This window comes from Mustela nivalis, assembly GCF_964662115.1.
Source record: "Mustela nivalis genome assembly, chromosome: 8".
Lineage (NCBI taxonomy): Eukaryota > Metazoa > Chordata > Mammalia > Carnivora > Mustelidae > Mustela > Mustela nivalis.
Genome location: NC_139027.1, coordinates 23597050 through 23623824, shown reverse-complemented (window position 1 = coordinate 23623824; position 26775 = coordinate 23597050). Strand labels below are relative to the sequence as shown.

At 50.0% G+C, this 26775-nt stretch overlaps 1 protein-coding gene across 1 annotated transcript; it reads right to left on the bottom strand.

The window, feature by feature from the left end:
- Positions 1–278: 278 nt before the first annotated feature.
- LBH (LBH regulator of WNT signaling pathway) lies at positions 279–26551 on the bottom strand. Its single transcript, XM_082745268.1, has 3 exons — positions 26301–26551; positions 23571–23673; positions 279–2825 (listed from the first exon to the last, which is right to left on the bottom strand). Exons 1-3 carry the CDS (start codon positions 26324–26326, stop codon positions 2637–2639), a joined length of 318 nt encoding a protein of 105 aa, XP_082601394.1. The 5' UTR covers positions 26327–26551; the 3' UTR covers positions 279–2636.
- Positions 26552–26775: the final 224 nt, after the last annotated feature.

Sequence of the window (26775 nt, the reverse complement as noted above, 5' to 3'; positions counted from 1 at the left end):
GGTAGAATCCAGATAGCTGTACTTCTTAAAAAGCTTTCCTGGTGATTCTGATGTACATCTAGGGTTGAAAAGTGCTGGCACAGAAGGAAAGTCTGCTTTCATTCAGCCACGTAACTAAAACCCATGGATGGACTCACCCCGGAAGGGCCAACAGGCAAGATACATCCAGAACCTCACTTGGATCTTCTCCTGACTCAGCCTCCCATGAACAAGGCATCTCAGGGCTGTGCTCTGCCACTTCCAGCAGAGGTGGAAGAAAGAAGGGAACTAGACCAGAATGGAAAGCATTTTCAAACTTTATTTACAACTGTCACAGTGACAAAAAGTAGTTTGGAAAAAAAAAAAAAAAATGCTAGTTTCTCCCTGAGCCTCAAAAAAGAACAGATAGAAGTTACAGGAGGTTCATCTTACAACAGGCATTTTTACTGAAATACTATTTTTTTTATATGATCAGTTAGAAATACACACAAGTTACTTAAAAAAAAAAAGAGGCCAGACAGGAGCTCAGCCACTTGTCCAGGAGTGGCTGGGTCCCTCCCACAGGCTCGCTGCTGCAGGTCCGGACTCGAGCTGTCAGCCCCCCGCCTGCTCGGACTCCAAAGGGTCATACGAAGGTGTCTAGCGACCGACAAAATAACAAGTCACCCCCATAAACACACATATACACGAAGTAGATTTGTTATGCAGTTTACAAGCACGTTCCCATCACACGGCAAGACCAGGACAGATGAGAGGGACACAGAAACACAGGATTTTAAAAGGCAAGAGTCCATCCACGAAGGGAGGCAGGTGCAGAAGAAATGCGGCTGCGAGGGCATGAGGAAGGAGGGAGGAGTCTGCGCAGCCAGAACAGGACCAGCGGGAGCAGGGAGAGACACCCGGGCGGAGCAGGCTGCAGGCCTCTCCCAGCCCCAAGGAGCTGGAAGAAGTTATTGCCATCGGTGTGTGTAACACAAGCAGACAACACGGGTGGGAGGGGGGCGGGGAGGGGCGAGCGTCAGCTTCCCAGAACCAAATCCTGCCGCGATGTCAATCACACACCCTCCTCCTGCCCCAGATCCCCCCCAACCACACCAACCTTGAGGTATTAAATACAGCTCTATACACAAGTCCCAAACTGGGGTCAACCCAGACCCACGGGAGAGCTGCCAGCGTGCCTCCGTGGGCCCAGTTCAGCCTCCGGGAGGCTCTGGAGCTCAGCTCTCAGCTGCACACTCGTGCTGAAAGCTAGAGAAGGTTCCAAGAGTGTGTCCTGCAACCGACTGCTCCAGATGGTTCTTAACTAAAAGAAGCTATAAGTCCAAGGCTAGCTTTCTCGTGCAGCTGTGCCCTTGCAGGGGACAAGTGAGGGGCGGAGAGGGATGTGGACCAATGCTCAGTGCTCCCTGACCATGCCGTCCATCTACCTACGTCCAGAGCACAAGGAGAAACCAGGGGGATCTCATGACCCCTTCAGTTTCACACTCAGTCCCCAGGCTGCTGCATGAGAGCCCTGTTACCCCCATCAGATAATTCCCAGATCTAGGATCTCCCTTAAAGCTCAGCTTCCCAACAAGAAACAGAAAGAGTCTCCACTTCTCTCCCCTCAGCTCCCACCAGAAAAAGGGTCCGGGAGCCCATGCGGGGGTGGGCACCACCGGGGGGCAGGCTGGGAGTCGCCTCCGCCTGACTGCTCGGCCCAGGGGCTACAGAGATGGTGCTAAGGAGAAGGAGGGCCGGCCTGGTAGAGCCAGGGCTCTGTGCCTCTGCTCGGAACAGAGCAAGCCTGGGGGAGCAGGGGGGAGGGGTCTTCGTGTCCAGCGTCCACCTCGGTGTCCCCACCAGAGTGGGAAGTGCTCCCGTTCCTCCTAAAGGGCTGGGGGAGGGCGAAAGAATAAATCAGGAGAGTGAAGCTCAAGAGTGCTGCCTCTTAAGAAACCTCCAGAACCTGCCACAGCTGGAGCAGAGGCTGGAGGAGGAGCAGGGAGTCCCCCTTTCCCACGCTTGCCTCCGGCCGGCTTTGCAGACACCGGTTTCTGCGGCTCTTCTTTCCCAGCCTCCCGTGAACAGACCAACATAGCTGACATAAAAGCAAAGGCTGGTGGTGGGCAGAGCTGGAGAGAGTGAGGAACGCGTTGTTTTCGGATACCGCAGCAGCCGCTGGCGGGCAACTTCCCAGAGGCCCTCCTCTGCTCAAGGCTTCCTTTCAAATGGGTATTTTATCTTCCGTCTCCTGTCTCCCATGGGTTCTCTTAACCTGAATGTTTCTTACGGGCGATGCACAACTCCCTACCCCCCTCCCCAGCCCCCCAGGGCCCCCTGGAATCCCGCGCTGCCTCTAGCCTGCGCCGGTTCAGATACCCATCTCAAAGACGCACCATCTCCCACCCCCACCCACCCACCCCTGCTCTAAGCGGCTTCCTTTCTCAGAAGGCCTTGCAAATGGTCGCAGAGGGCTCCACTGCCCAGCACGTTTCAAAAAAAGAAAAGAAAAGAAAAGAAAACCAACTCGGTGATTTGCAGGTGCAAAACGGAAGCCATCATTTGACATTTTCAGAACGACTGTGGCTCACTCCCTTCTTCCATCACAATGGGAAAGAACACAGTTCAGGGACAGATGCCGTCTGGTGTGGCCCCCGAGGGAGTCGACAGGGACTCTATTGCTCCTTGTTGTCTTTCTCTGTGTCTTCACAGTTGTCCGGCTCATCCTCCTGGACCAAGAACTCCTCGGGGGGCCACCGGAGCTCCCCGCTCTCCACCTCGCCCTCCGTGGGCTCCACCACGATGGACGGCAGACGGTCCTTGAGCTTGCAGCAGCGGTCAAAGTCCGACGGGTCGGGGAAGATCTAAAAGAAAAGCAGAGCGAGTCCCCATCACCTACAGTCCCCGAAAAGAGAAATCCCATTCCTCTGTTGCACACACACGGGGAGGACTGAGCGGGAGCCAGGGAACACACACATTCTGGGGCCCAGGAAACCGTCCCCCAGCAGACTTTAATCCTGAAGCTGCAAGTTTCCAGGGCAGTGCCCCCAAATCTGTGGGGTGGCTCTGTTCGTAGCTTTTCTTGTCTTTTACTTGCAGATAAAAGAACTTAAAATCACGTCAACCATAGTACGCCGCACCTGCCTGCAGCCAGCACGTGACCCTGGCAGCCAAAAGCATGGCCACAAGTACCTTAGCACTGGCGCCCCCCACTCCCCAGGGTGACCATCAGTGACTAGGAGGAGCCAGTTTCCAGGTGCTCTACATACATCGTTGTGAACCAGTACAGTCGTGCTGAAAACACCTGTTGCTAATACTCTCTTAAAGACTTGAAGGAGGTGGCCCAAACCATACAGCCTGGAAATGAGTGGTAGAGGAATGGATTCAAACCCAGGTCCGTCGGAGCCCCGTGCACATGGCCCGCTAACACCCCGCCCCTCACACAGATGGGTCCTAATCTTGCTGCAACTCTTAAGTCAAGGCCAAATCAGGGTTGATCAGGGACATGTGCTCGCATAGCCGCAGTCACAGCAAAGCCATGAACAGAATTTTTCAGCTGTGAACAGCTCTTGGATCCTTGGCAGTTCTACCCCTGGAAGTCTTTTCAGAGTCCCCTCAGCAAGACTGTTTTGTTTTTTTTTTTTTTAACGCCTACTGTGTGTCCCGCCCAGCGCTGGGAGAAACCCCGCACCAGGCCATAAAATCAAGGGCCATGAGGGGCTCTGCGGATTCCCTGCATACACACTGCCCTGTGACTGCAGCTGACCCAATTCTTGGCCCAGCAGCTTAAATACTTAATCCGATGGGCTGCTGGTCCCTTGCCATCCACAGCCCTCGGTGACAGACCCAAGAGCGGGAGAGAGGAGCCTCTGTCTGGGACACTGAGGCTCACAGGACACAGACATTGAGAGCCACGTGGCGCCTTCAAGGCCATCTCTTCCAATGTCTCCATTTGGTAGATGAGGAAACCAATGGCCAGAGGGGACAGGAGGTTTGCTCAAGGTCACACAGCCTGTTAATGTCAAAAGAAAGGAAAGCAAAGTCGGGAGTGGGGGGAGACAACATTTGCAAGTGAGCCTGGGCATTGCCTGAACAAGGCAACGATCAAGACAGGCCCCCAGCAATGGGCAAGTGTCCTGTATTCTCAGGAGGGAGAAGGAATGTCTCCTACAAACTCAGGCCTTCGCAGCTCCTGCGGTGCCTGATCTCCCTGCACCCCAGCCCCGAGCAGTGCTGGCTCAGCCACAGACCACGTCACAGGCCATGTCACAGGCCACATGGGGCTTTCGGGAGTCACGGGCCTCAACAAACCTCCCCAATCCCTGTGGACAAGTGATTATTAACCATTTATCCAATAAAGCCCTATTGCTGGGATTAAGCCTTAAGCCAGCTGCACAACCCAGCATCATTAAAGACTTAACAGGCTCATAAAAAGTATGGTAATGGCAGCCGGGAGGAAAATGAACCAGAGGAGGGGCTAGACGAGTTGGGGCAAAAGTAGACCCCCACTCCAACCTTTCTCTTCCTGATGCAGCCGACCTCGTGGTTCTGCCCTGGATCTATGCTGGGCACACATATCTGATGCGCTGAGCGGGGAGAGGGTCAAGTCGTCTATTTGGCCTGTCCTCACTGCTCCTCACTGGACCTGGAGCCCCTCCATGCGGGTGAAACACAGGTACCCTCCACGCACGAGCTTTGGGAGTGAGGAAGGGGAAACCCAGCAAGGGGAAAGCACACTACAGTTTGCAAAGCTCTTTCAGACCTCACCTCACATAGGCCTGACCACACCTGAGAAGCAGTGAGATCCTGGGCTCTGAGGGAAACATGGAAGGGCCAGGATTCAAACCTAGATCTGCTGTTTTCAGGGCCTCGGCCTTTTGAAAAGTGAATGGATGCCCATTTTACAGATTGAAAACTGACCAGGGAGAGTGGGCAAGACTTGGCGTCAACTGCCGTCCAGCTCAGGCGCCAGATGACCTCTGGGCAGCTCAGCCTAAAAGATGTGCTTCCTGGTCTAGAAGATAAGATTCCTGGTCTAGAGAGTTGTTCTAAATCTTCCAGACCTGCAAAAGAGCTATGAAATGTCAAAAGGAGTTGGGACACCTGGCTCAGAGCAGACCTTGGCTCCTGCCTCTACCCTCTGACCTACCTGCCTCTACCCTCTGACCCACCTGTGACGTCCCAACAACCGGATTCTAACTATGATCGCCCGAGCCAAGGAAGAGCAAAAGGGACAAGACACAGGGAGACCAGCTGTAGGAAGATGAGAAGCATGGTGGGAGTGGAGAGCGTGTAATTTTGTTTCAGGCTGGGAATAGGTCTTTAACTAAAATTAGGGGGTTAGAATGTTAAAAAGATGATGGTGCTGACGGAAGAGAAGCCAGGCACATTTGTTGGGCAGAAGCTCAACCTTCACAATAATCCTATTAAGTATTTAGTAGTGTGAGCCCTATTCTACAGAAGGGAAAACTGAAGCACAGAGAAAGCAAGCAACTTATTCAAGGCCACACAGCTAGGAAGTGGCTGAATGGGGACCTGCCTTCAGACCTGCAGGACTTCAGATGAGGTGCTCATTGGATAACACACTGCGTAGAGCCACAGACCCCAGGTCCTCACTGTGTCCTTGACATCACTTCCATAACCCCAGTCAAGTCCTCTCAACCGCCCGTGACTCAGTTTCTCCTTTTGAAAAGCAAAGCGACCTTCGCGTCTCACCAGATGGGTACAAATTCTTGGCAGACACAGAGATGAGAAAATGCTTTGAGGACATATGCTGAATTAAAATCGGAATGTCCTCTTTGGAGCTGTATCAACAAGATGACAGTAAGTATGCATTCAGTAAGCAAGAGGTGGCAATTCTCACATGGTAATTAAAATAACTCCAAACAATGCCTTCCCTACCAGGAGCTGCACAATTAAAGTCTCTTAAGTCCTTGGGGGGAAGGCTGGGCATTGAATTTCTGATACTGCTCAGTTGCCAGAGAACTTTGCTCCCTGAATTGCTCAAAGCAGGTGCCGTTAAAAAACAAACAAACAAACAACTCTTTTTTTCTTGACAAAGTCTGCTCCCTGAATTTTAAAAAAAGCACTCTAATATTCTCACCTTTCCATCAAAGATTTTAATTTTGTATCCAATAATACCAATTGATGCCTCTGAAAACTGGAGCTCTCTCCCAAGACAAACAACACGCACCCGGAACCGATCAGCTTCTCATTTCCTCCCGTGCAGACAGAAAGCCTTGCAAAGTGTGGCTGAGTATTCTGCCGGCACAATCTTATCTCCAACAGCTGCTTAAGAGGCTGACCCTAAGACGGTTGAGATTTTTCCACTAAGTCATGCTTTTTAATCATCTAGGCAGCAGAAAAATGAGAGGTTGCAACTGCAGTGTGACGGGGTAGGGAGGCAGTGGAAAAAAGGACTCAAGTCAGACTTGCCAAGCACATGACAGGTAGGGCTGGGGCGCCAGGCCAGCCTGGCATGCTTTCTGCCTGCAGGAGCTGGCAGGGAGTAACGAACTGCCCCCGGTCCAAAGAGAAACTGCTTCTGGTTAAACCTCTCACTCCAATGTGCCCCTTCTCTCTACAGTGGGGAAGGGCAAGCAAAAAAAATAAATAAATAAATAAATAAATAAATAAAAGAAGAAGAAGGAAAAAAAAAAGAATCCTTTTCTCTTCCCTCTGCAGCCAAGACTCCCCTCCAAGAGGTCCAGAAAGGAAGTGGAGAGGCTCTGAGAAGCATTTTCCACCCTAACCCACACCGAGGGCAGGGCAGGTCTGGAAGCATCCATCCTCAGCTGTGGTTTTCTCAGGCCTACCCTGCCCTCCTTCTGCCAACACTGGATTCCACATCCAGCCACCCAGCTGTCCTATGCAGCTGCCAGGGCTGAGGGCTTGGATGAAACTCATGGACGCCCAGTTCCTTCCTTTACAAAGGGAGTGAAGTCTCAAAGATCCTACACACCGTTCTGGCTGGGTCCTGCGTGACCCACTGCGTGGGGATGGCAGGCACGCAAGCATGGCGCTCGGGAATCTTCCAGAGGACATGTCTTCGGAGGCATCCTTGGCCAGGGGGGCCTCTAACCCCAACAGGCCCTGACATTTTGGGAACTCACATGGGTTCATTTGAAAGGTCAAGGGAGCTTTAGGATCTTCCACGAGAGAGAGATGGTCCATGAGATGGAACTGCGGCTGCCAATATACTGGCATTTCTGGCTGTGTGGATTAGAGCTGTCCACTAGAACTTTCTATGACAGTGGAAATGTTCTTTAGCTGCACAAGCAGTAGCCAGTGGCCACAGATGGCTACTGAGCACTTGAAACAAGATAAACTGTTAATTTTTTCTCTAACTTGTATTAATGTAAATTTATCTGATATACATAAATACAAAATAAATTTAAGTGTAAATAGTTGCGTGTGGCTAGTGGCCGCTGCACTGGGCGGTGCAAACACAAACAGTTAAATATGAAGACCATGAAAAGAGGGTTGTCCAGAAAAACTGTCAGGAGGTTTGGTCAATGGGCCCTCATGGGCAGAGCCTCATAGCAGAAAAAAGTCAAGCTGGTGGGGGCGGTGAGGAATTAGTCAGAAACCTTTTTGCTTAAGTGTAAGAGCTGCTGGTCAGTCAGCTCCTATTTCACCCGTGGAGGGGGAATTGAAAGGTAATAGCAGATCTTCAAAGGCCTGAAATTTGGGGGCCTAGCTATCAACTGTCTGCCTCTAAGCCAGGTGACCTAACCCTCACTGCTTCTGCGGTGGGGAGAGAAGAGAGATGTCTGGCACCTGGGATGGAAAATGTGAGCAATTCTGGTTGAAGCGGCCCTCCCCTGAGTGCACATATCCCTCAGCCATCATCCCTGACAAACAACTCGAGCTGGCCACAAACTGGGCGGAGGGCTCAGCAAAGAGCTGAGAGATGCTAATAGGGAAAGCGGACACCAGCGGGAGCAGGAGATGAAAGGTGGCAAACTGGACGCACAAAGGGCTCATTACCAGCTCTGCAAGCTGAGACCTCTGGAGCGTGGGCAGCTCGCTCCTCTTTGCCGGGCTCCAACAGAGGGATGAGGTGTACTGGGGTAGGGTAGAGAGGGGAGATGGGGCAGAGGGCCTGAGGTGGATAACCAGGCAGTCCCCAAGGCACTGAGAGGGACCTGCCTCGCACACAAAACCATGCAGTGAGCCTCTCCCCTCTCTGATCCCAGAGGGGGAATAATCAACCTCAAGCCTGTGATGGAAACTTGCCACGCCCACTGGTGGTAGACCAGGAGTCTGAAAGATTGGGCTTTAACTTTGCCCCCATGTCTTCTTTATTATCTCTGTGACCTTGGTCCAGTTATTGTAACTTCTCTGAGCTTCAGTAGCCTCCTGAGTGAAACAAGGAAGGGATTTCTACTTTATAGGATTGATTACACGTTCCTGCATGTTGAGTCCCAGCATAGGACCCAAAGGCTCGAAGCTGCGGTGGCCCATTTCCCTCCTGTCTTCATCTACAGGTTGGGATTAATGTTAATTCCCAACTCATAGGGCTTCGGAGAGGATCCAACATAGGTCTGTGTGAACATGTTCTGTAAACTTTAAATTCTTAATGATGGCTCTCATTAAGTAACACTGGGGTCCCCAAGGAGAGTTAGAGTGAGGTCCCAATGGCTTGGACCAGCAAGTAAGCAGCACTCCTGGGCTTGGGGTCAACAATTCTAGATCAGGTCCTTTGAAGAAATGTATTAGACTTCATTCACTTCTCTCCTGGTGTTTCTGTTTTTCCAGGGCATGGGTTAGGCCAAGCAGAACAAAAAGTACTGTCTTGTCCAGATCCTGGTCTTCCGTAGAAGCCCCTGCGGCTAGCAATCTTTCCCTTATGCACCTCCACACCCCCGCCCCTCTCTCAGCCCACTCCAGCAGTCGACTGCCCGGGCCATCAGACCCCTCCTGCCGCTCAGCTTCCCAAAGTCTGGGTTTCTTATTTTTCCTGCAGAACAACAATGGATTGGCCATGTGTGTTTATTCCTTCCTAGGAGTGGCTGGTTTCTAACAATGGGCAGATCTCCACCAGCATCCTGCTCTGCCAAGGGAGCAGTGAATCCAAACAAAAGTCACCCTGCTGTTTGTCCCCTAACAACATGTGAAGGCAAGGAATATATGTATGTTCTTCGAAATACTTGCCTCCTGCTATTTTACCATCATCACCACCATCATCACTATTTGCATTTTACTGACTTTTCAAAGTGCAATGTGGTTAGTAAGAACAGAAAGAACCAGAGAAAACAGCAGAGGGGCTCCTAACTGGATTCAGGGAGGAAGAACAGTCTCATCTCCAGTCGGATGCAAGTCACCTCATTTCCCATCCCTGACGCTCTCGCTCTGCTCAAATCCCTCTGGTCTGGGGCTTTGGAACATCCACCCTACTCCCTCCTACCCTTCTCTGGTGTCTCTAATCCTATGAGGAGACTTGAGGAGAGATTTCAGGCTTTGTAACAACTGTGGGTTCTCCTTCCTTTGGATTAGAGATGCTTAAGCCTCCAGCCCTGAAACTTAAAAGAAAAGGAAATCCTCCAGATAAACACCATCCTTCATAAACATCTCTCAAACACACACCCATCCTGCAGGTCAAGAGTTCCAAATTCCAATTAATTAGCACTAATTGCTACTGATAACTCTGGGCCCAGTGAGCTATGGGGATTTTGGAAGGTTAAAGAACATTTCTCAAAGCTCTCCAGAGCAGCAAGAGAAAGAGCGCCATTATCCGGCATCGATGATTTCAAATACCCACATCCTATTGACTATATTATCATTGCCCTTTAGAAAGAAGACATGCCTCCCAATCACCTCTGGGCCCCTAGGGATGACAGATCCCTTTCTCCATCCTCCTCCATTAATACTGGCCAAATGTCCCAAAGCATACCTCCTCTCATTCAGAAAGCCCAAAATGGCACAGCTACCATTTCCAACCATTCTCTCATTCTTGGTTTTGGAGACAAAAATCTTGAATGTTTGGCCTAGTCCCACAGACCTCCCGTCATTGTCTGGATTCCCCTTCCTGACCCCTAACCACTTGACTTCCAAACACGTCCCTGCATGGAAACAGCCCCTTCAAGTCTCTGAGGACTTCCTTACAGCCCTGCCCCATGGCCTTTGCCTGGCTTTCACTCAACACCACCTCTGCAGCACCCCACCAGGCCATTCAGCCTGCTTCAGGCTTCACGGTCTCTCCTGATTCATATGCCCCTGCCCTGGCTCATCTACCTTCATCTTACCTAGACAGATGCCCTCCCTAGACTAGGTGTCATCCTAGGCTTCTCTTCAGACTCTGCTTCCTGGCTTCACCTGTCCATCACAGGCAGAGGATTTCCCAATCTACAGCTGCACTTCCCTCCTCCCACCTTCCATGAAACATCTCCACTTAGATAACATCCATCATCTCCAACTCACTTGTCCCAAAGTGGGGTCATCAGCTAATGGACCCATCTTCCTTCAAGTTAAAAACTTTTTTTTTTCTTCCCAAACAGGAAGCCTTGCTTGATAGTAGGCGCTATAAGAGAGGTCTGGAGATTTTACTTGGTCAGAACTGCAGTACTGATGCTACAACACTGAAACGAACAAGGCTGTACTCCTAGAAGCTGTCTATACTAGCAAGGAGGCAATAGCCCTGTTGTCCTCTGATCAGACCTATTCTTTCTGTTCAGTCTAGAGCAGTGGTTCTCAAAGCTCAGATCCCAAGCTCCTTTCCTGGAAGGAGTGTCCACAGAGTTAAAATACTTTCTTTCTTTCTTTTTTTTTTTAGATTTTATTTATTTATTTGATAGAGATCACAAGTAGGCAGAAAGGCAGGCAGAGAGGGAGAAAGGAGGAAACAGGCTCGCTGCTGAGCAGAGAGCCTAATGCGGGGCTCGATCCCAGGACCCTGAGATCATGACCTGAGCTGAAGGCAGAGGCTTTAACCCACTGAGCCACCCAGGCGCCCCTAAAATACTTTCTTAATAGTACAAAGATGTCATTTGCCTTTCTCCCTGTGTTGACCCTGGCACTAATGGCATACAAAACACTGGGGGGTGAAATTGCTGACACCTTGGCAGAATTAATGAATGCAGCAGCAGCAAACTGTACCTGTAGTCATTATAGTCTTTACCACCTCCAACTCACAATAAAAAAAAAAAAAAAAAAAAAGAAAAGAGAAAAGGAAAAAAGAAAAGAAAAGAAAAAAAGACCTAATATCCTTGATAAAGCAGTCAAAATGAATTTTTATTAAATAATGCCTCTTAAGTACATGTTGTTTTAGTACTGTATGTGATAAAATGGAAAGCCAGCAGCAGACAGCACTCTGCTGCATCCCAAAGTACAACGGTCATCTCAAGAAAAAGTACTCATGTGATGCAGTTACCAGCTCAACTAGCCACTTCCCCCATGGAACACTGTGTCAACTTGAAAACATGACTGCCCAATAAACCATGGTTGTTTTGACTTGGGTATTCGGGGGACATGTCCTCAAAAGTGAGCAAAATAAGCACATCACTTTGTGGAAAATGACTAACAATATTTGGTCCCAATGATAAAAAATCAAGCTTTCAAGCATAAATCGTATCAGCCACTGTAAACATGTCTGTTCCCTAATACTTGAAGGTTTTTTGATGAGACCAGTAAAGACATGCATAAATGTGACTTTCTGATGTTTTAGGATGCAATGTGTCCATATTTGGAAGCTCTGTCTTACTCATCGAACAGGTATTTTCCAAATGATCAACACATCACATTACAAAACTAAAAGTGGGGAAAGGACCCATTCAAAGTGTCAGACAGACTGCTGCTGGATTTGAATGGAAGAGCACAAAAACCTCACTGATAAGGTTTCAGATTCCACGTTGCTGCTAACCTTTCAGAAACCACCACTTGTTGAATTTTCATGAAACAGCAAAGAAAAAATACCTGAATAAGGCTATGAAGATATTTCTTCCTTTTCTTAACTTTTCTAATAGATCTTGCATGGCCCAGATTGTCTTCATTTACTTCAACCAACACGTATGACAACAAATTGAATGCAGAAGCAGGTATGAGAGTCTAGCCATTTTCTATTAAGCCAGATATTAAACAGATTTGCCAAAAAAAAAAAAATGTGAAACAATGCCTTTCTTCTCACTAAACTTTGGTCTGGGTTTGGTTTTTAAAAACATATTTATCTTTATTAAAAACCATTATTTATATTAACATGTAATGGTTTTACTGCTATTTTAAAGGGATTAAAACATGAAAATTTTAAACATTCTGTTTTAATATCAAAAGACAGAGCCCACATAAACAAAGAACTCTGGGGGTCCTAAATAATTTTTAAGAATGTGAAAGGGGCTGAGATCAAAACATTTGAGAACTGCTGGCCTAGAGAAAAAAACACCCTCCAGAGGATGACCACATTAAGTCAAGGTTGAAGGAAGGTATGTTTTAAAACTGGAGAAGACTGGAGAGGAACACAAAGTTGCCTTCAAACAGCTAGAAGGCTGACATGAAGAAAAGAGCAGATTTCTTTCTAACTCCAGTGGGTGGAGCTAGGATCAGGACGGAGGATTTCACCTCATTACACAACCTTCTAACAAAGGTGAGAGAATCCACTCTGTCCCGTAGAGTTGGGGAAATCAAGGCCAAAAGAAGTGATGTGAGTTTCCTCCTGAGATGACAGAGTTCTGTAGGAGCAAAGCCAAGATTAGAAACCAGTTATCCAGATTTGTAGCCCATCATCCCCTGTGCTGAGATGTTCTGAAATGCCATCGCTGGTTATGTCCAAAGAACACCTAAGTGACCCAAGACCACACTGCAGTCACGTGTACTCCCCCGTCTGAGCGGCTCTAGTGCCAGTTTGAGTCCACCTGCTTATCTACTCTCTGAAAGAATTTGGAAAAACTCTGTGTCCTTCCACATGTTCTTAAACTGACATCTAAAACTCCTGATATATTACAAACATGAACATTTTCTTTTCTTTTTTTCTTTTAAGATTTTATTTATTTATTTGACAGAGAGAGATCACAAGAAGGCAGAGAGGCAGGCAGAGAGAAAGAGGGAAGCAGGCTTCCTGCTGAGCAGAGAGCCCAATGCAAGGCTCCATCCCAGGACCCTGAGATCATGACCTGAGCCGAAGGCAGAGGCTTTAATCCACTGAGCCACCCAGGCGCCCACAAACATTAACATTTGAAAATGGAATTTTTATACCACTCTTTTAAATGTACCCAATATCTCATAAATTCCAAAGTAACTTGGTATCAACTATCACCCATGAAAAAACTCATGAACAGGACACCTGGGTGGCTCAGTCGCTTAAGCATCTGCCATCACTTCAGGTCATGATCCCAGGGTCCTGGGATGGAGCCCCATGTCTGGCTCCCTGTTCCACAGGGAGTCTGCTTTTGCCTCTTCCCTTCCCTCTCCAACCCCCCTAACTCATGCACTCTCTCTCAAATAAATAAAATATTTAAATATTTAAATAAAATATTTAAATAAAATATTTAAAAAGATAAAAAACAAACTCATAAACAAGCTCTAAAATCTTATTCTTTTCTCTGCTTGAAACTGTATCTCCATCCTACTGTTCATTGGAATTTTAATACAAGTTTTTAGTCATTAGCTTTTTTCATACTTCTCTGCAATAGACAGTCACATATACAAATGGACAGTTAATATTTTTATGTCAAATGACCCTAAGGCCTGTTAGCAACAACAAATCTGGACTGGCTCATGGCAGCTATGTAACTGATCAATAAACATACCGCAAGTAATTGTTCCACACAAAGGTAATCTTTTTTATTGGTTTCTTCATGTGATAGATCGGCGGGATTTTATGGAACTTCCTAGGCAGTAGCATTTTGAATGGCCCATTTGTCTGATGACCTTCTGGTTTCTACACCCTAGGGAAAGTCACCTTAAAAGACTCAGGAGCAAGAAGCAGTTCCTTCTCTTATAAAGGGGCGGGGGGGATGGAAGGGCAAGCTTGACAAGAAAATAGGCAAAGAACCTGGGGAAGCCCGGGTTCAGGAAACGGGATTTTCGAACAGCAACACAGGGAGGCTGAAGATGTGGGACTAGGTTTCGCGAAAACACTCTCTGCTGTCAAATCCCTTCGAAAATTTCCGTGAACCCCAGGGGCAGCTGTCCTCTGGTTTTAACACTTTGTTAAAACATCAAGTAGTATATACACGGAGCATTATTAACAAGTAATTTGGCCTGAGAACCTCTGATCTCAGGCTGCCGAGGAAAACAGCCAGAAAAGATACTAAGGCTTCAACTGCCACATGTGAAGGGCAAATGACCAAAGAATCACAGGAATCATGATTGAGTGTTAGCTGATCTTTAGGAATGCTTTCATCTAGAGGATACGAGAGTCGGAGAGAAGAAATTCCTTCATGATAACAATAGTGATGCCAATCTCCGGAAGTTGGACACCATGGTAATTAACGCCTACTTGTCCACATACACAGGATGGCTCAATTATCTTACTAACTTGTTTAAAACACATAAAAATAAAACTCTGTATCACTACATAGATGGAAAACGAGTATTACTTGTCATAAGCAGTAACCATAAAAATATACTGCCATTTCTAAAGTTTGTGTTAACACCTGAACGCACTTTGTAAACCACCAGGAATCTGCAGACCCTACTGGAACACTGGCTTGGGCTGCTTACTTGTTGCAAAGAACCTGAGGTTTGCATAGTTGTTAGGTAAAAGGCACCTGAGTTCTGGGCCCAAAACTTCTATAATGCTCAGATCTGCTTCTAAGAGCCCAGTCCATCCTGGATTCCAGAGAAGCCATATTTCTAAACCATGACCATTCCATGAGCCACACGTGGCACCCCAAGAGAGCATGATGGCTTAGGGGACCATATTTGCATCTGTCCAAACGTCATGGGCCTCCAGGCAGAGATGATATCACTGGTCTTCCTCAAGGTCACTTGGTGTTCCATTGTCATTAACAGAATAAAGGAGACAAGTAGGACAGTTGCCGACCCACATGCATCTGTAATCCAGAGTGTGTCATTATACCCAGGAAGGAACAAAAACATGATCACCAGCTATTTTGCAAGGCTGGCTAAGTGCTGCCTAACCATCATTAGTTGTTATTGTCTCTGCTCAAAATACACAAGGAACAAACTACAAGAAGATGTACAACATCACCTAAACACTCTGAAATAAACCAAACACCTTTCTGACTTTTGCCACAGAGCGCTTTCATGATCTCATCTCTATAGCTTTTATACCCCTGAAGTTCTAGGCGCTAGAGCTTTCCAGGTGAGAAGATTCTCTTCTAATAAACCCTTCTATTTGTTTTCTGTCTTTAAAGTAATATACAATCAAGAAGCTTAATGATGTTGAATCTCTTTGAATTAGTACTTCCAAGAATTTATTCCAAGGAAAGAAATCAAGTCTATGCAGAGATTCATGTAAAATGTGGCATAACCTAAAAAGATTTGGCAGTAAGAAGTAGCATGTAACAAAACGAAAGGCCTTTTTCCAAAGAAAAACAAATGGACAGAGTCACAAAATTATAGTAAGTGAAAAAAAATTTACTAGAGCATACACATATTTATCCCAATTTTATTTTTTTAAACCTAAATGTATAAAAAATACTAGAAGTTGGGCGCCTGGGTGGCTCAGTGGGTTAAAGCCTCTGCCTTCAGCTCAGGTCATGATCTCAGGGTCCTGGGATCGAGACCCTCAAGACCCGCATCGGGCTCTCTGCTCAGCAGGGAGCCTGCTTCCTCCTCTCTCTCTGCTTGCCTCTCTGCCTACTTGTAATCTCTGTTCTGCCTACTTGTAATCTGTCACATAAATAAATAAAATCTTTAAAAAAAAAATACTAGAAGTAAACATACCAAAATATTTCAGTGACAGAAATATGGGTGGGTTTTTGTATTTTAAATTCTTCTAAATTTCTAAAAGAAACCAGTATTATCTTTATAGTTATAACACACACCACTCACACACACAACTTTTGACTTAGAAACTGTCCTAAGACTCTACTCTGAGAAAAATGTATCAACTATGGACAGACTGATATATAAAGTTATATATAAATCATCACATAATTTGTAAGAGGAAAAATAGAGATAATCTAAAAGTTTTCAACAACTGGAGAATGGGAAAAAGAATCATGTTTTAGGGGCACCTGGGTGGCTCAGTGGATTAAGCCGCTGCCTTTGGCTCAGGTCATGATCTCAGGGTCCTGGGATTGAGTCCCGCATCGGGCTCTCTGCTCAGCGGGGAGCCTGCTTCCCTCTCTTTATCTCTGCTTGCCTCTCTACCTACTTGTGATCTCTCTCTGTCAAATAAATAAATAAAAATCTTAAAAAAAAAAAAGAATCGTATTTTAACTTTAGGATCTAATACTGTTCACTTATTAAAAATTCTGGCTTTGAAGCATTTTTAAGATAAGTTGAAATGATGAGATGCTGACGACTTCCACACTGGTAAGTAAAAAAAAAAAAAAAAAGCAGAACGCAGCTCTGCAATTTTGACTATGTGAAAATATTAAGGGCGCTGGAAAAGATGCTAAAATGTGAACAGCTGTGATTTGGGCAAGGTGAGATCACGGTGATTTAGAAAACAAAAAGGTTAAAGAAAATTAAAATTCCATCCTGGGCAGAGGTTATGAAGACATGGCCAGTGTCTTCACAGTTTGGGAAGTAACTTTGAGAAGTAAGCAAGAGGACAATAAAATACATACTCTTCAATGAAAATGTGAAATTACTGAGAAAAGGAAGAGAAAATTTTCCTATCATCTCAGCACTCCAGTCTAAAACAACCCCTATTAACATTCCACCAGCAGCCCTTTGGTCATAAGTGAGTGGGTGTGTATACATGGGTGCACGTGTGTGCATGCGTGGGTGTTCGTGTGAGTGTCTACAAGTGTGTGTGTATGAGTCTGAGTCTTCAGCAGGCACCTGGGGCTCTGTCCACAGACATCAGTGGCTGAGCTCAGTGCTGCCCACACACTTTGGGCTAATAGTGACCTACTAAATCAGAGCTTGTATGCAGGTGTATGTCTGGAAAAAAACATTCGGGAATTTGGAAAGTCAAGGATGCTTCTGAAATCCACAGGGTGGACCAGTGTTCTACAAAGTAAAGGCAGGACCCAAGATCAAGGTATATTATTAATTCCGTCTGAGAACCACCTTCAGATTCAAGTTAGGTTAAGGTCAGACCTAGAAGCCAACCACCTCTGAACTTAGATTTGTGAATGTCCTTCAGGCTCAGGCCAATTCTACTTAGGATGAGAGATCCAGAATCTTCCTTCCTGTTGGCTCCAATAATATCTGTGGCTGAGAAGCAAGCAGTCAATGCTGCTTCAGCTAAATGCTTGGGTGCCTCTTCTCTATAGTTTGCCTAAAAAAGGAGTTTCTGACAGTGCAGGCACCTAATGCTAGCAGTCAGGGGGCCAAAGAAGCTCCCAAACTTCCTTTAAATATAAAATGCTAGCTGAACAGTAGTCTGGAGAAACTTCTGGCAAATTAATTTTCTTCTAAGAAGATCTGTGCAATAAGGGACCTCCCCCAGCCAAGGAATGAAGCAGCAGACACGAGATCTGATTTGCTGATCAAGAATCCCCCTGGGGTGGGCAGGCCACAGGTGGCAGAGGCAGTCCAGCGTCTCTGAACTGGAAAGGAGTGAAGGCTTGACAACGCTGAGCCCCATGTGAATGAGGGCCTGTCTTCATAACTCCCAAGATTATTTCAGGACTTGGACCTGAAAGATCATTTCAGGACATTCACTAGACACCCAGGAATAGCTCTTGGCTCCGGTCACAAGATTCGCCACCCAAACTCATCCCTTTCCCCAATGGTACAATCCTCCTTTCTATTCAACTTCGAAGTCTGGGCCGATGTCAAGAAGACGCTGATGCTTTAAAAATCTCTGCCGTGGGATGGCTGTGGGATGGCCTCGGTAGAGGGATAGCTCTGCGTGCGGGAAACGGACAGGGGAAGGGTCCAGTGGACCCCTGCGAGCTCAGGACACAGGGGCGCAGGAACAGAGCAGTCTCAGACACAGCCCCTGGCTCCGGGCAGTGAGGATCGCGCCACCACTGGACAGGCGTCAGGCCTAACACAGGCCCTTTGAGAGAAGGCTGGGCTGCTCGGTTCTAGCGTGCAACACGTTGGCTGGGGAAGTGAAGAAAGCTTGTTCTCTCCCTGGCCATGCGACAGACTGTTGTGACCACAGCGTGTGAGCTGTTGGGGGGGCTGGGGGCCCCCCAGGGGGCTGATTCCAGCCTCCTGCAGGCCCTCACCCCCTGGGGCACTCTAAAACAGTGAACACGATGTTTGTGTCAAGGCTTTGGGCCTAAGAAGGAAGGCACTGGGTCCCTCAAAGGAGAGCTGATCTGAACGAGGTAGGCACGGACTTAGAGGCCACGTGTGTAGACACATGCCCACTCAGAAACGAGGCGCTCCTTGGGCTTTGGCCCCAGGTGACCCGAACTGCCTGTTTTGCCTCACCTCGTTATGAGCTGTACCAGGGAGGGAGCGGAGCGGAGGGGGTGGGGAGAGGAGAAACAAAACTTGCTGCAATTCCAGTAACACGTCGTGGCCACAGCTGGACGTGTCCTGCCAAGTGCTCGGCGATTTTAGCTTTATTTCCCTCCAGGGACAACAGAGGCTTTTCAAGTCTGATGTTGTAGAAGATGATTTCCTAGGGACCGTGGGACTTCCGTGAGGCCACGCAGCAGGGCCTCCCAAATTCTTGAGAACATGTGGGGTACCACCCCTGGGCCTCACCAGGCGGTGGATGGGTCCCCCCCGGGGAATGGCCTCCTGAGCAGGGCTTGTCGGGGAGGGAGGCAGGGACGACGAGGAGCTCAAACCTCTCTGAGCGCTGAACCCTGGCCGGAAGCTCGACCTGTCATGTATTTCAGCACATGCATTGGCACCGGTGGGAGCATCCAGGGGGAGCCAGACTTGGGGGTCTTCCTAAAGAAAGGCTCCACACAGAGGGGTTTCCAAACCGAGGCCTAACTTTAGAGATTAACCCGAGCCTGGTCGCTGAGACAGGACTTGCGCTTCTGATAAAGGGAGGCAGCGAGAGGGGGACGGGGGATCCCACTGCTGTCGGGCCTTGCAGAGAGAGGAGACTGAGAGATCCCATCGGGGTGGGGGACAGCTCTCAGCCGGCCTAGTGCTCTACCCCGGTCCTGAACGCCCAGCTCCAACTCAGGCTCTCAGACTGCAAGAAGCAAAGGACAGAACTGTGGCAAGAGGTCAGCAGCCCCCACTCTCCCTCCTCCCTCTGGTGCAAAAGCCAGGCTATCCCTCCTCCAGTCTTAGGAAGAAGGGGAGGAGGCAGGGAAGTCCTGAGCTCTGCAGATCAAAGGCAAGGCACAGGACACAGAAGGCCGCGAAGAGCGAGCTCCTTCTCCGGTGCCTCCTCCCTGCCTTCCCCCGCTGCCTGTCGGACTGCCGAAGGGATGTCAGGGGGCAGGAGTACGTGACCAAGAACAGCAGAGGGGATAAGGAACAGCCAGAGATGCGCCAGCTGATCAGAGAGGAATTTAAAGAGCCTACAGAAGGACAGAGCTATCAGATCTCCATCCAGATGCTAGAGAAGGGACAATTTTAAATGCAAACCTAGAAGCCATGCTTCTCTCTAGAACTTAGTGAGAATGGTAAGACTGCTGAAGGCTCACTGTGCTGTGCCGGGGGCAAGTCAGGGAGCAAGGCCAGATTGCCGAGAGCCCTTGGGTCCGGGCCATGCTGGCATCTACAGACAAACGCTCAGGATCCTTCCCCACACAGGACCCAGGCCAGGTCAGCTGCAGCAGGAAAAGAGACCCCATCAGAGAGGCGAGGCACTCCAAAATGCTTCCCTCTTAGAGCCTCCGGAGCCAATGGAGGGCCCCACAAGGCAGCCGCTGACCAGTGCTTCCTTAAGTTGGGGCCAAGGAAGAAGGTGTCAGCAGGAGATGCTTTGGTGCCACGAGTGGGGGTACCATGGGAGGCCCACAGACTCCATGAGGGGAGGGAGCTGCCACCATCGGGGATTTAAATGTCCTCATGGGGACCCTCCCACTCAGTCCAAGTGACCCGGCGACTCCCCACAGCCCACCCAGAATGTACTCAGACTTTCATGTAACTGTTTACTCACAACCCCAGCAAGGTGCCATAATTCATGCCTAGCGGGTGTGCAGACATGGAGTTCCCATACCGAGCTGACTCTCCAAATAAATGCTAAGATGAAACCAGGCACTGGCTCTGTTGACTTTTATAGATGCTCACAAAACAACACTAACTCCCAAGCACGAAAGGTAGGGCTGACCCAAATTTTCCAGGGGATAAAGATATTTATCCAAAGCCTTGGTAGGCCTGAGCTGGAAAGACCCTTTAAAAACCCTAAAGCAGAGGGGTGCCTGGGTGGCTCAATGGGTTGGGCCTCTGCCTTCGGCTCAGGTCATGATCTTGGGGTCCTGGGATCAAGCCCTGCATCGGGCTCCCTGCTCAGCGGGGAGCCTGCATCTCCCTCTCTCTCTCTCTGCCTGCCTCTCTGCCTACTTGTGATCTCTCTGTCAAACAAATAAATAAACTCTTTTAAAAAAGAAAACGAAACAAAACCCTAAAGCAGAAGCAAAGATAGCCAGCTTTCAGATCATCAAACTCAACCTCACCAAAACAACCACCATTCACTTGGCACCAGTCTGGAAAGGCCTGGAACCAGCAAGCATCTTGGGCTGGGGAGGCTGATGGGCACAAAGAAGGAAAGAAGGCCTCCCCTGCCCTCAGAGCCTTGGGCAGGACCCACACCCACAAAGGGCAGGGCGGCATTACTTCAGAACACAAATGCCACAGGTGTTGAAAGAAGAAAGAGGTCACATCTGGGGCAGAGAAATGAGGAAAGCTTCCTTCTTGGGTATATCTGGAAGGTGGGGGAATGACTGACAAAGTCCAGGGTGCCTATCCATTTTACGACCTTGTCTCAAGGTCAAATCACAAGCCTGAGGTTCTTTTTTATCTGCCAAGTTGGGATTGATGTCTCCTTCCCACTTTCAGTTCCTTGGAAAAGCAGGGCCTGGTGAAAGCCATGTACTATTATTACTCTCTCGGGAAGGATGCCAAGAGCAGAGTTCTGAGATGTCCCGCCCCAGATCTGAGCCCAGCCCGAGCATGCACCGGGGATGGGCTTGGGCCCGCGAAGTCCCGGCCAGTCCCCAGAGCTCCAGCGGGAATGTGTTTAATTGCATGACACGAGCTCTGAGTGGGCCCAGAGGATATTGGTCATATAACAATTGTTGGATCAGCCAGCTGCAGAGCCCAGCAGCTGGCATAAACCGGGGCAAGCCAAGGGGTATCTGGGTGTGTGCAAGAAAATTAGATTAGAGATGGAGTTGCTCTCTCCCGGTCCTAATATTCTCTCAGGGCCCAGCCCCAGTCTGACTGGCCAAGCCTTCTCACGGCCGTCTGTACCTGGACTGACCATGGCCTTGCGCCGCTGCCCCAGACTGCCTGTGTTCTGGGTATTATGCCCATGTTGCTCTCCCCGGGAGCCCTGGGCCCTCCACCAAGCGCCCACCGCAGCATAGTGCAGACAGCAAGCACCCAGGACAAATGATGCTCTCCCCCTTCCTCTTCAGCAGGCAACCAGAAGACCTTCCTGAAATCTGGTGACAAGAGCGCTTTGAAGCTCCAGATAAGGTATTTTGGAAGTGGACAGTAGCCCTCGCCCGGGCAGCAGGAACGGATTTCCCAAGGGGCCAGACTCTTAGGCCAGCTCCACTAGGAGAGAGTTAGGGCCCTTTCTCAGGTGGCATCATGACATCTGGGGAGCCTGGAGGCGATCCGATGGTTGCTGCTGTGACCCCAAGTCAGCCTCCCCCCACCAACGGCTGTACGTTCCACGCCCTTCACCTGTCCCGGCCCTCACTCCGGCAGGGTGGCCCGAAGGTGGAGACAATGGCGCGGCAGGATGTGGCACCTTGATCCCAGAAAATGTTCAAAAGGAGAACACAGAAAGCACACACAAGCTATACTGAGACTGTGTTTGGAAGCGTTCTGTGATGGAACGCTAAAACCCAGAACTGAGAGAAAACCTCACCTGTAACCACAAAGAGATTCGGTCTGATTCAGAGGCTTGGAAACTGGTATCCAAAAACACCCTCACTGGTGGGCCAGGAAACTTCTACCCTCCCACAGGCTTTGGGGCCTTCGATGGTCTCTCTCAGACCCACTCTGGGGACAGAGGGTAGAAAACCAACCAGGAAAGGGTATTTCCCCCCACTTCCCTCATCTCCTCAGGCCGAATGAATACTTCTTTCCAGACAGCCAAAGGGGCTCGGCCAGACCCTGACACCGAACAGAGGGGCCTTCCTGAGCCTCCCCGTCTGAGGTGGCCCTGCTGTCAACTACCAAGTTACCTCACACGAACTCAGCTCTCACCTCAGCTCTCTGATCAACCTTCCCTGAGTCACACACCCACAGCTCTCTGTTTCTTCCTTTACAAAATAAATGCCCTGGAATGGTTCTACAGAACGACTAGCCAGAGCCAGTCTAGATTCTAAGCAAGAACCGACTCGAGGTCCGGACCCATGACACACCGAAAGAGCGAGGCTTTGCAGTTTGGGACTACAACAGTGTGAGCCTGTTTCTTCATCTGTTAAACAGAGCAAGAGCTCCCGCCTCAGAGCTCTGGTTGAGAGTAAATGAGCACCATCTGGAAAGCGCCCGGCTCACCGCAGACATTCAGTTAGTATCTGCTGAATGGGCCCACGAGCCCATTCATCTTCCTTCCCCAAGCCAAGCACCGTTTGCACACAATTTCCCTAGCTCCAAGGTCTTCCCTTAAAAATAGACTCCTTCCCCTCCCACATGTAAGAACCTCGGGACTCTCCTTGGAAATATGAGCAGTTCATGTCTCCAGAGACAGTAAGGTGTCGTGTAGCTAGCTGGGGGCAGCAGACAAGCGCACCGCAGGTGAGGAAGAGCACTGTTTCAAGAGTCTGAAGGTCACATTGAGGGCACTTTTTGAGGTCCTCCTGTATTTTGGATCCATCACATAGGACAATGTCTAATCTAGACGCCAGAAATCACACCCCTGAGACAGCTTGCCTCTGGGGAAAGGGCTCCTCAATTCTACGTACTCTGAACATTAACTCTGTGGGCCTCAGTGGGTCAACCATCACCTGAGGAAGAAAGCAGCATTCCACTCCACCAAATAACCTCTCCCCATAAGCTACCCTTCGAGGTGATGTTTCTAGTGCCCAAGGCATGGCTGTGAAGGGAAGCGCTGGTCTGGACTGACTGCTCAAATCACATCTGCCCCCCTTGCTGCTGCCAGTGTGAGAGGCCACAGCAGCCAGGATGACTAATGAGTGACATCGGTTCACGCCTGCCGAACCCTGACTGTGTCCCAGGCACCGTGAATGCCTTCCACACAGCATCTCCTCAGGTTGAATCTTTACCACAGTCCCCTGAGGTAATGACTATTGTTGCCCCATTTTACAGACAAAGAAACTGAGGCTCACTGGCATGAAGGGAGTTTCCCAAGGTCGCACAGCTGTTCCAGGTGGCACTGGGATGCAGAACCACATCTGCCTCCAGCCCCAGCGAAAGTCACCAGGCTCTGAAGTGCCGGAAGGACCCCGGGATAGGAAAGGACTCACCTGATAGGAAAGGCCGTCCTTTCGGGGGCTGAGGCCAATCTCCTCCATGGATGGGGTGTTCATCATCACTTCAGTCATCTCGGCGGATCTCAGATAGTCGGGGCTGCCAAGAAACCCAGACCAAAAGTCAACAAACATGCGTGCTTTCACATTCCTATCCTTGGTGCTTTCTGCTGTTAGATCAGGGGACTGTCTGGAGGCAGGATGAGAGGTGTTCAAAACAGAACTCACAGAAAAACAAGCTCACACCCTGAGGAAGTGCCTGGTAAGCCACGGCATCAGGGCTCTCAGCCTCCCCCAACAAAGCCCTGAAACTGCTTGGAAACCTCTCTGGCAAACCTCTCTTCCCTCCTCTCCTGTGCAAGTCCCCACTGGCACAGAGAGACTCTGGATTTTCTTTTAAGTGACAGAACTAGAAAAAACCGAAACAGTAGGTAGCTGAGTCCATCTGTCTATATTAAAACCAATTCAACCCGTCTCTAGGGGAACTGCATATTATTATTACATAATGATAACAAGTCCGTCTCAGGGAAACCAAGTCCAATAATGCTGCCTTCCCAAATTCCTCTCTCTCTCTCTTTCTCTCTCTCTCTGGTGTTCGTTTTTGCAAAATGTCCCACTTAAAGCCCCAAGGGGTCAGCTTTCTGCAAGCTTCACATCTGCCATCCAACCCCCTTCTCTAGGCTGGCCACAGCAGCTGCAAGCTCGAAGCCTGAAAAACATCCCCTGGATTAAAAGCCTTAAGGATGCCCAGACTCTGATTGCAAAGGAAATTTCCAGAGGGGCCAAGCTGGCCCACCAATGGCTGACATGTGAAAGTGCTTTGTACTCTGTAAGCAGGATACAAATGTTCCATTATCCTCACACAAACCACGGGCACATACAGGGTCCGGAATGCATAATGCCAAATAGTACATACCAAAGTCAGTGTACTCCCTACACAACACCCAATATTTTCACCATCATGCCTTTACACACAGTTACAAAAAAAGAAGAAAAATGTGGGCAAGGCTTTAGGCAGACTGCATCTAAGGAAACAGGGGTTTCCTTGGATTCTTCTTCATTTCATGCTTACTACAACGAGTAGAAACAGCACTGGATTTGGAAACAGAAGCATTAGGTCTGGTGCAAGCTCTGCCATTCAAGAGCTGTGTGATCTTGAACAAGTAATACAACCTCTCTGAGCCACAGGTGCCCTGTTTCTTACCATAACGCTAATAATGCATATATCAGTTATGCTAAATGGCTAATCTCGGGTGGAAAAACCATGGCAAGCTATTAAGTACTAACCAACTATAAAATAATTCCCAATTATTTTCTTCCCCTTACTTTCTCAAGGGATAGTAACTCTGATGGGCCCTAACACCCACCTTGGCAAATCTGGGGTGGCCACCAGCACAAAGCTTCCAGTAGCCTTCCAAGTCTTACCCCACATGGCACCTGGCTGCTCACTCGCCAGGGAGGTGGGAGGGGAGGGGCGCCCCCAAGGAGGGGGTACGCAAGCCTCACGGGTAGGGGAATTTTTACTTTGTTCTGAGAGTTCATTTCTCTAAACAGAGCCAAGGTGGGGGAGGAGAGACAGATGCTGGGCTTCCGGCAAGGGTTAGCGTCAGGAAGGGGGGGGGGCGGTGGGAAGGGGACTCCAAAGGGATCCCGGGTCATGGAAAGGCTGCCCAACCGACCCGCAAAGAAACGGGCCAGAAGAGCGCCCAGAGGCTCTCGCCCGGTTCTTCGCCTGGTGTAGGGGCGCTCGCTCCTCGCTCCGGGCTGTGGCGCGGGCCCCAAAAGTTGAAGCGAGACGCATGAACTTTCCGGTTCCTGGGCTGAGCAGGACAGCGCGGAGCTGGAACCTGCGGGTCCCGCCCGCCCTGCCAGCACCTGAGGGCGCCCTCCTGCGCCGCCAATGCTCCCCCCGGCCGCTCCTCCTCTTCCCGGGCGCAGGAAGGAAGCGGCAGCCGGCGCGGCCCCGGGCCTCGCTCCGCAACTAGCGCGGCGTCCGCGGCGCATCCCTCCCGGCCCGGATCCCGGATCCCGGGTCCGCACGAACCTCCTCCGCCCCTGGCCCGGCCCGGGATTCTTCCACCCCGGCCGGCGAGGGCGGCTCCCCGGCCCCAGCCCGGGCCCCCACAAAGGCGCATCGGGTTTTTGAAGAGGAATGAAATCGAGAGGGTGCGGCGTGTGCTTCTGCTGCTGCTTGTGGCTTTAACCGGGTTCCGTGTGGGGAGAGCGTTTTTCCCCACCCCTAGACGCTCTGCAAAAGCCTCCTTTGCACCAGCTCAGCCCCGCTGCCGCCGGCCTCGACGCCGAGACTTGCATGCAAACAAAAAGAAAAAGGGGAGGGGCCGGGGGAGAGCTGGAGCCCCCTGCGCCAGCCGGGGCGCGTGCCTCCCGCAGCCCTCCGCATTGGGGGTTTTATTAGCGGGATTCGGGCTTGATCCCAGGTTCTCCCCCCCGCCTCCCCACCTCACCACCAGCACATACACACCCTCCCAGCCGTCACTTAAGTGAGGGCTTCGAGTTCACTCCCTTTGTCTGGATGCTCTCGGCACCACCTCCCCCCACCCCCACCTTTGCAACCTTGACGTTGACTCCTGCACGGGCTGGGGCGGCGGGTGAGTGCCGGCGTCCGCGCCGCCTGCTGCCCTCGCACCGGAGCCCGCAGGAGCGGGCGCCCGGGCCCCGCAGCCATGGCCGCGAGACGGATGCCCGCCGAGGGCGCAGGGTACTCACCAGTGAATGGGGAAATATACAGACATGAAGTCCTAGGGGAGGCTGACCCACGCCCTTGTGATTTAAAAACGGTCACCGCGTCCCGAGTAAGGATGTCAGGGGCGCAGACAGAAGCGGCAGGCGGCGGGGTGCGGGCACTAGGCGTTCGCCGGTCCGCCTTCCGGAGACAACCCCACTGCCAGGGCGTCTGCAGCACACACGGAGCTCGCGGTTCTCCACCGAGCTCGCGGCCCCACAAAGAGCCCGGGAAGCTGTATTTATAGGGGCGGGGGCGGGGCTCGGCCCCGGGAGGCCCCGCCCCCCTCTCGCCCACTCCTGGAATAACGTCACCAAAATCATGAATGGCTTCAGCGCTCGCAGCTCCTGCAGGCAGCGGCTCGGGGGCGCGCTCGGCTCAGCTCCCCGAAGGCCGTGGTTTGCTTCCAGCCGGGCTCCCTCCCCAAGACTCACACACGCAGACACGCGCGTGGATACA

Bases quoted from the DNA above. Each gene is read 5' to 3' on its own strand.
- LBH (XM_082745268.1), bottom strand. From the start codon at position 26,326: ATGTCTGTATATTTCCCCATTCACTG. The intron at 23,674-26,300 runs GTGAGTACCCTG...GTTTCTTGGCAG, and splicing joins GTATATTTCCCCATTCACTG to CCCCGACTATCTGAGATCCG. The intron at 2,826-23,570 runs GTGAGTCCTTTC...CTTTTCTTTTAG, and splicing joins AGGACGGCCTTTCCTATCAG to ATCTTCCCCGACCCGTCGGA.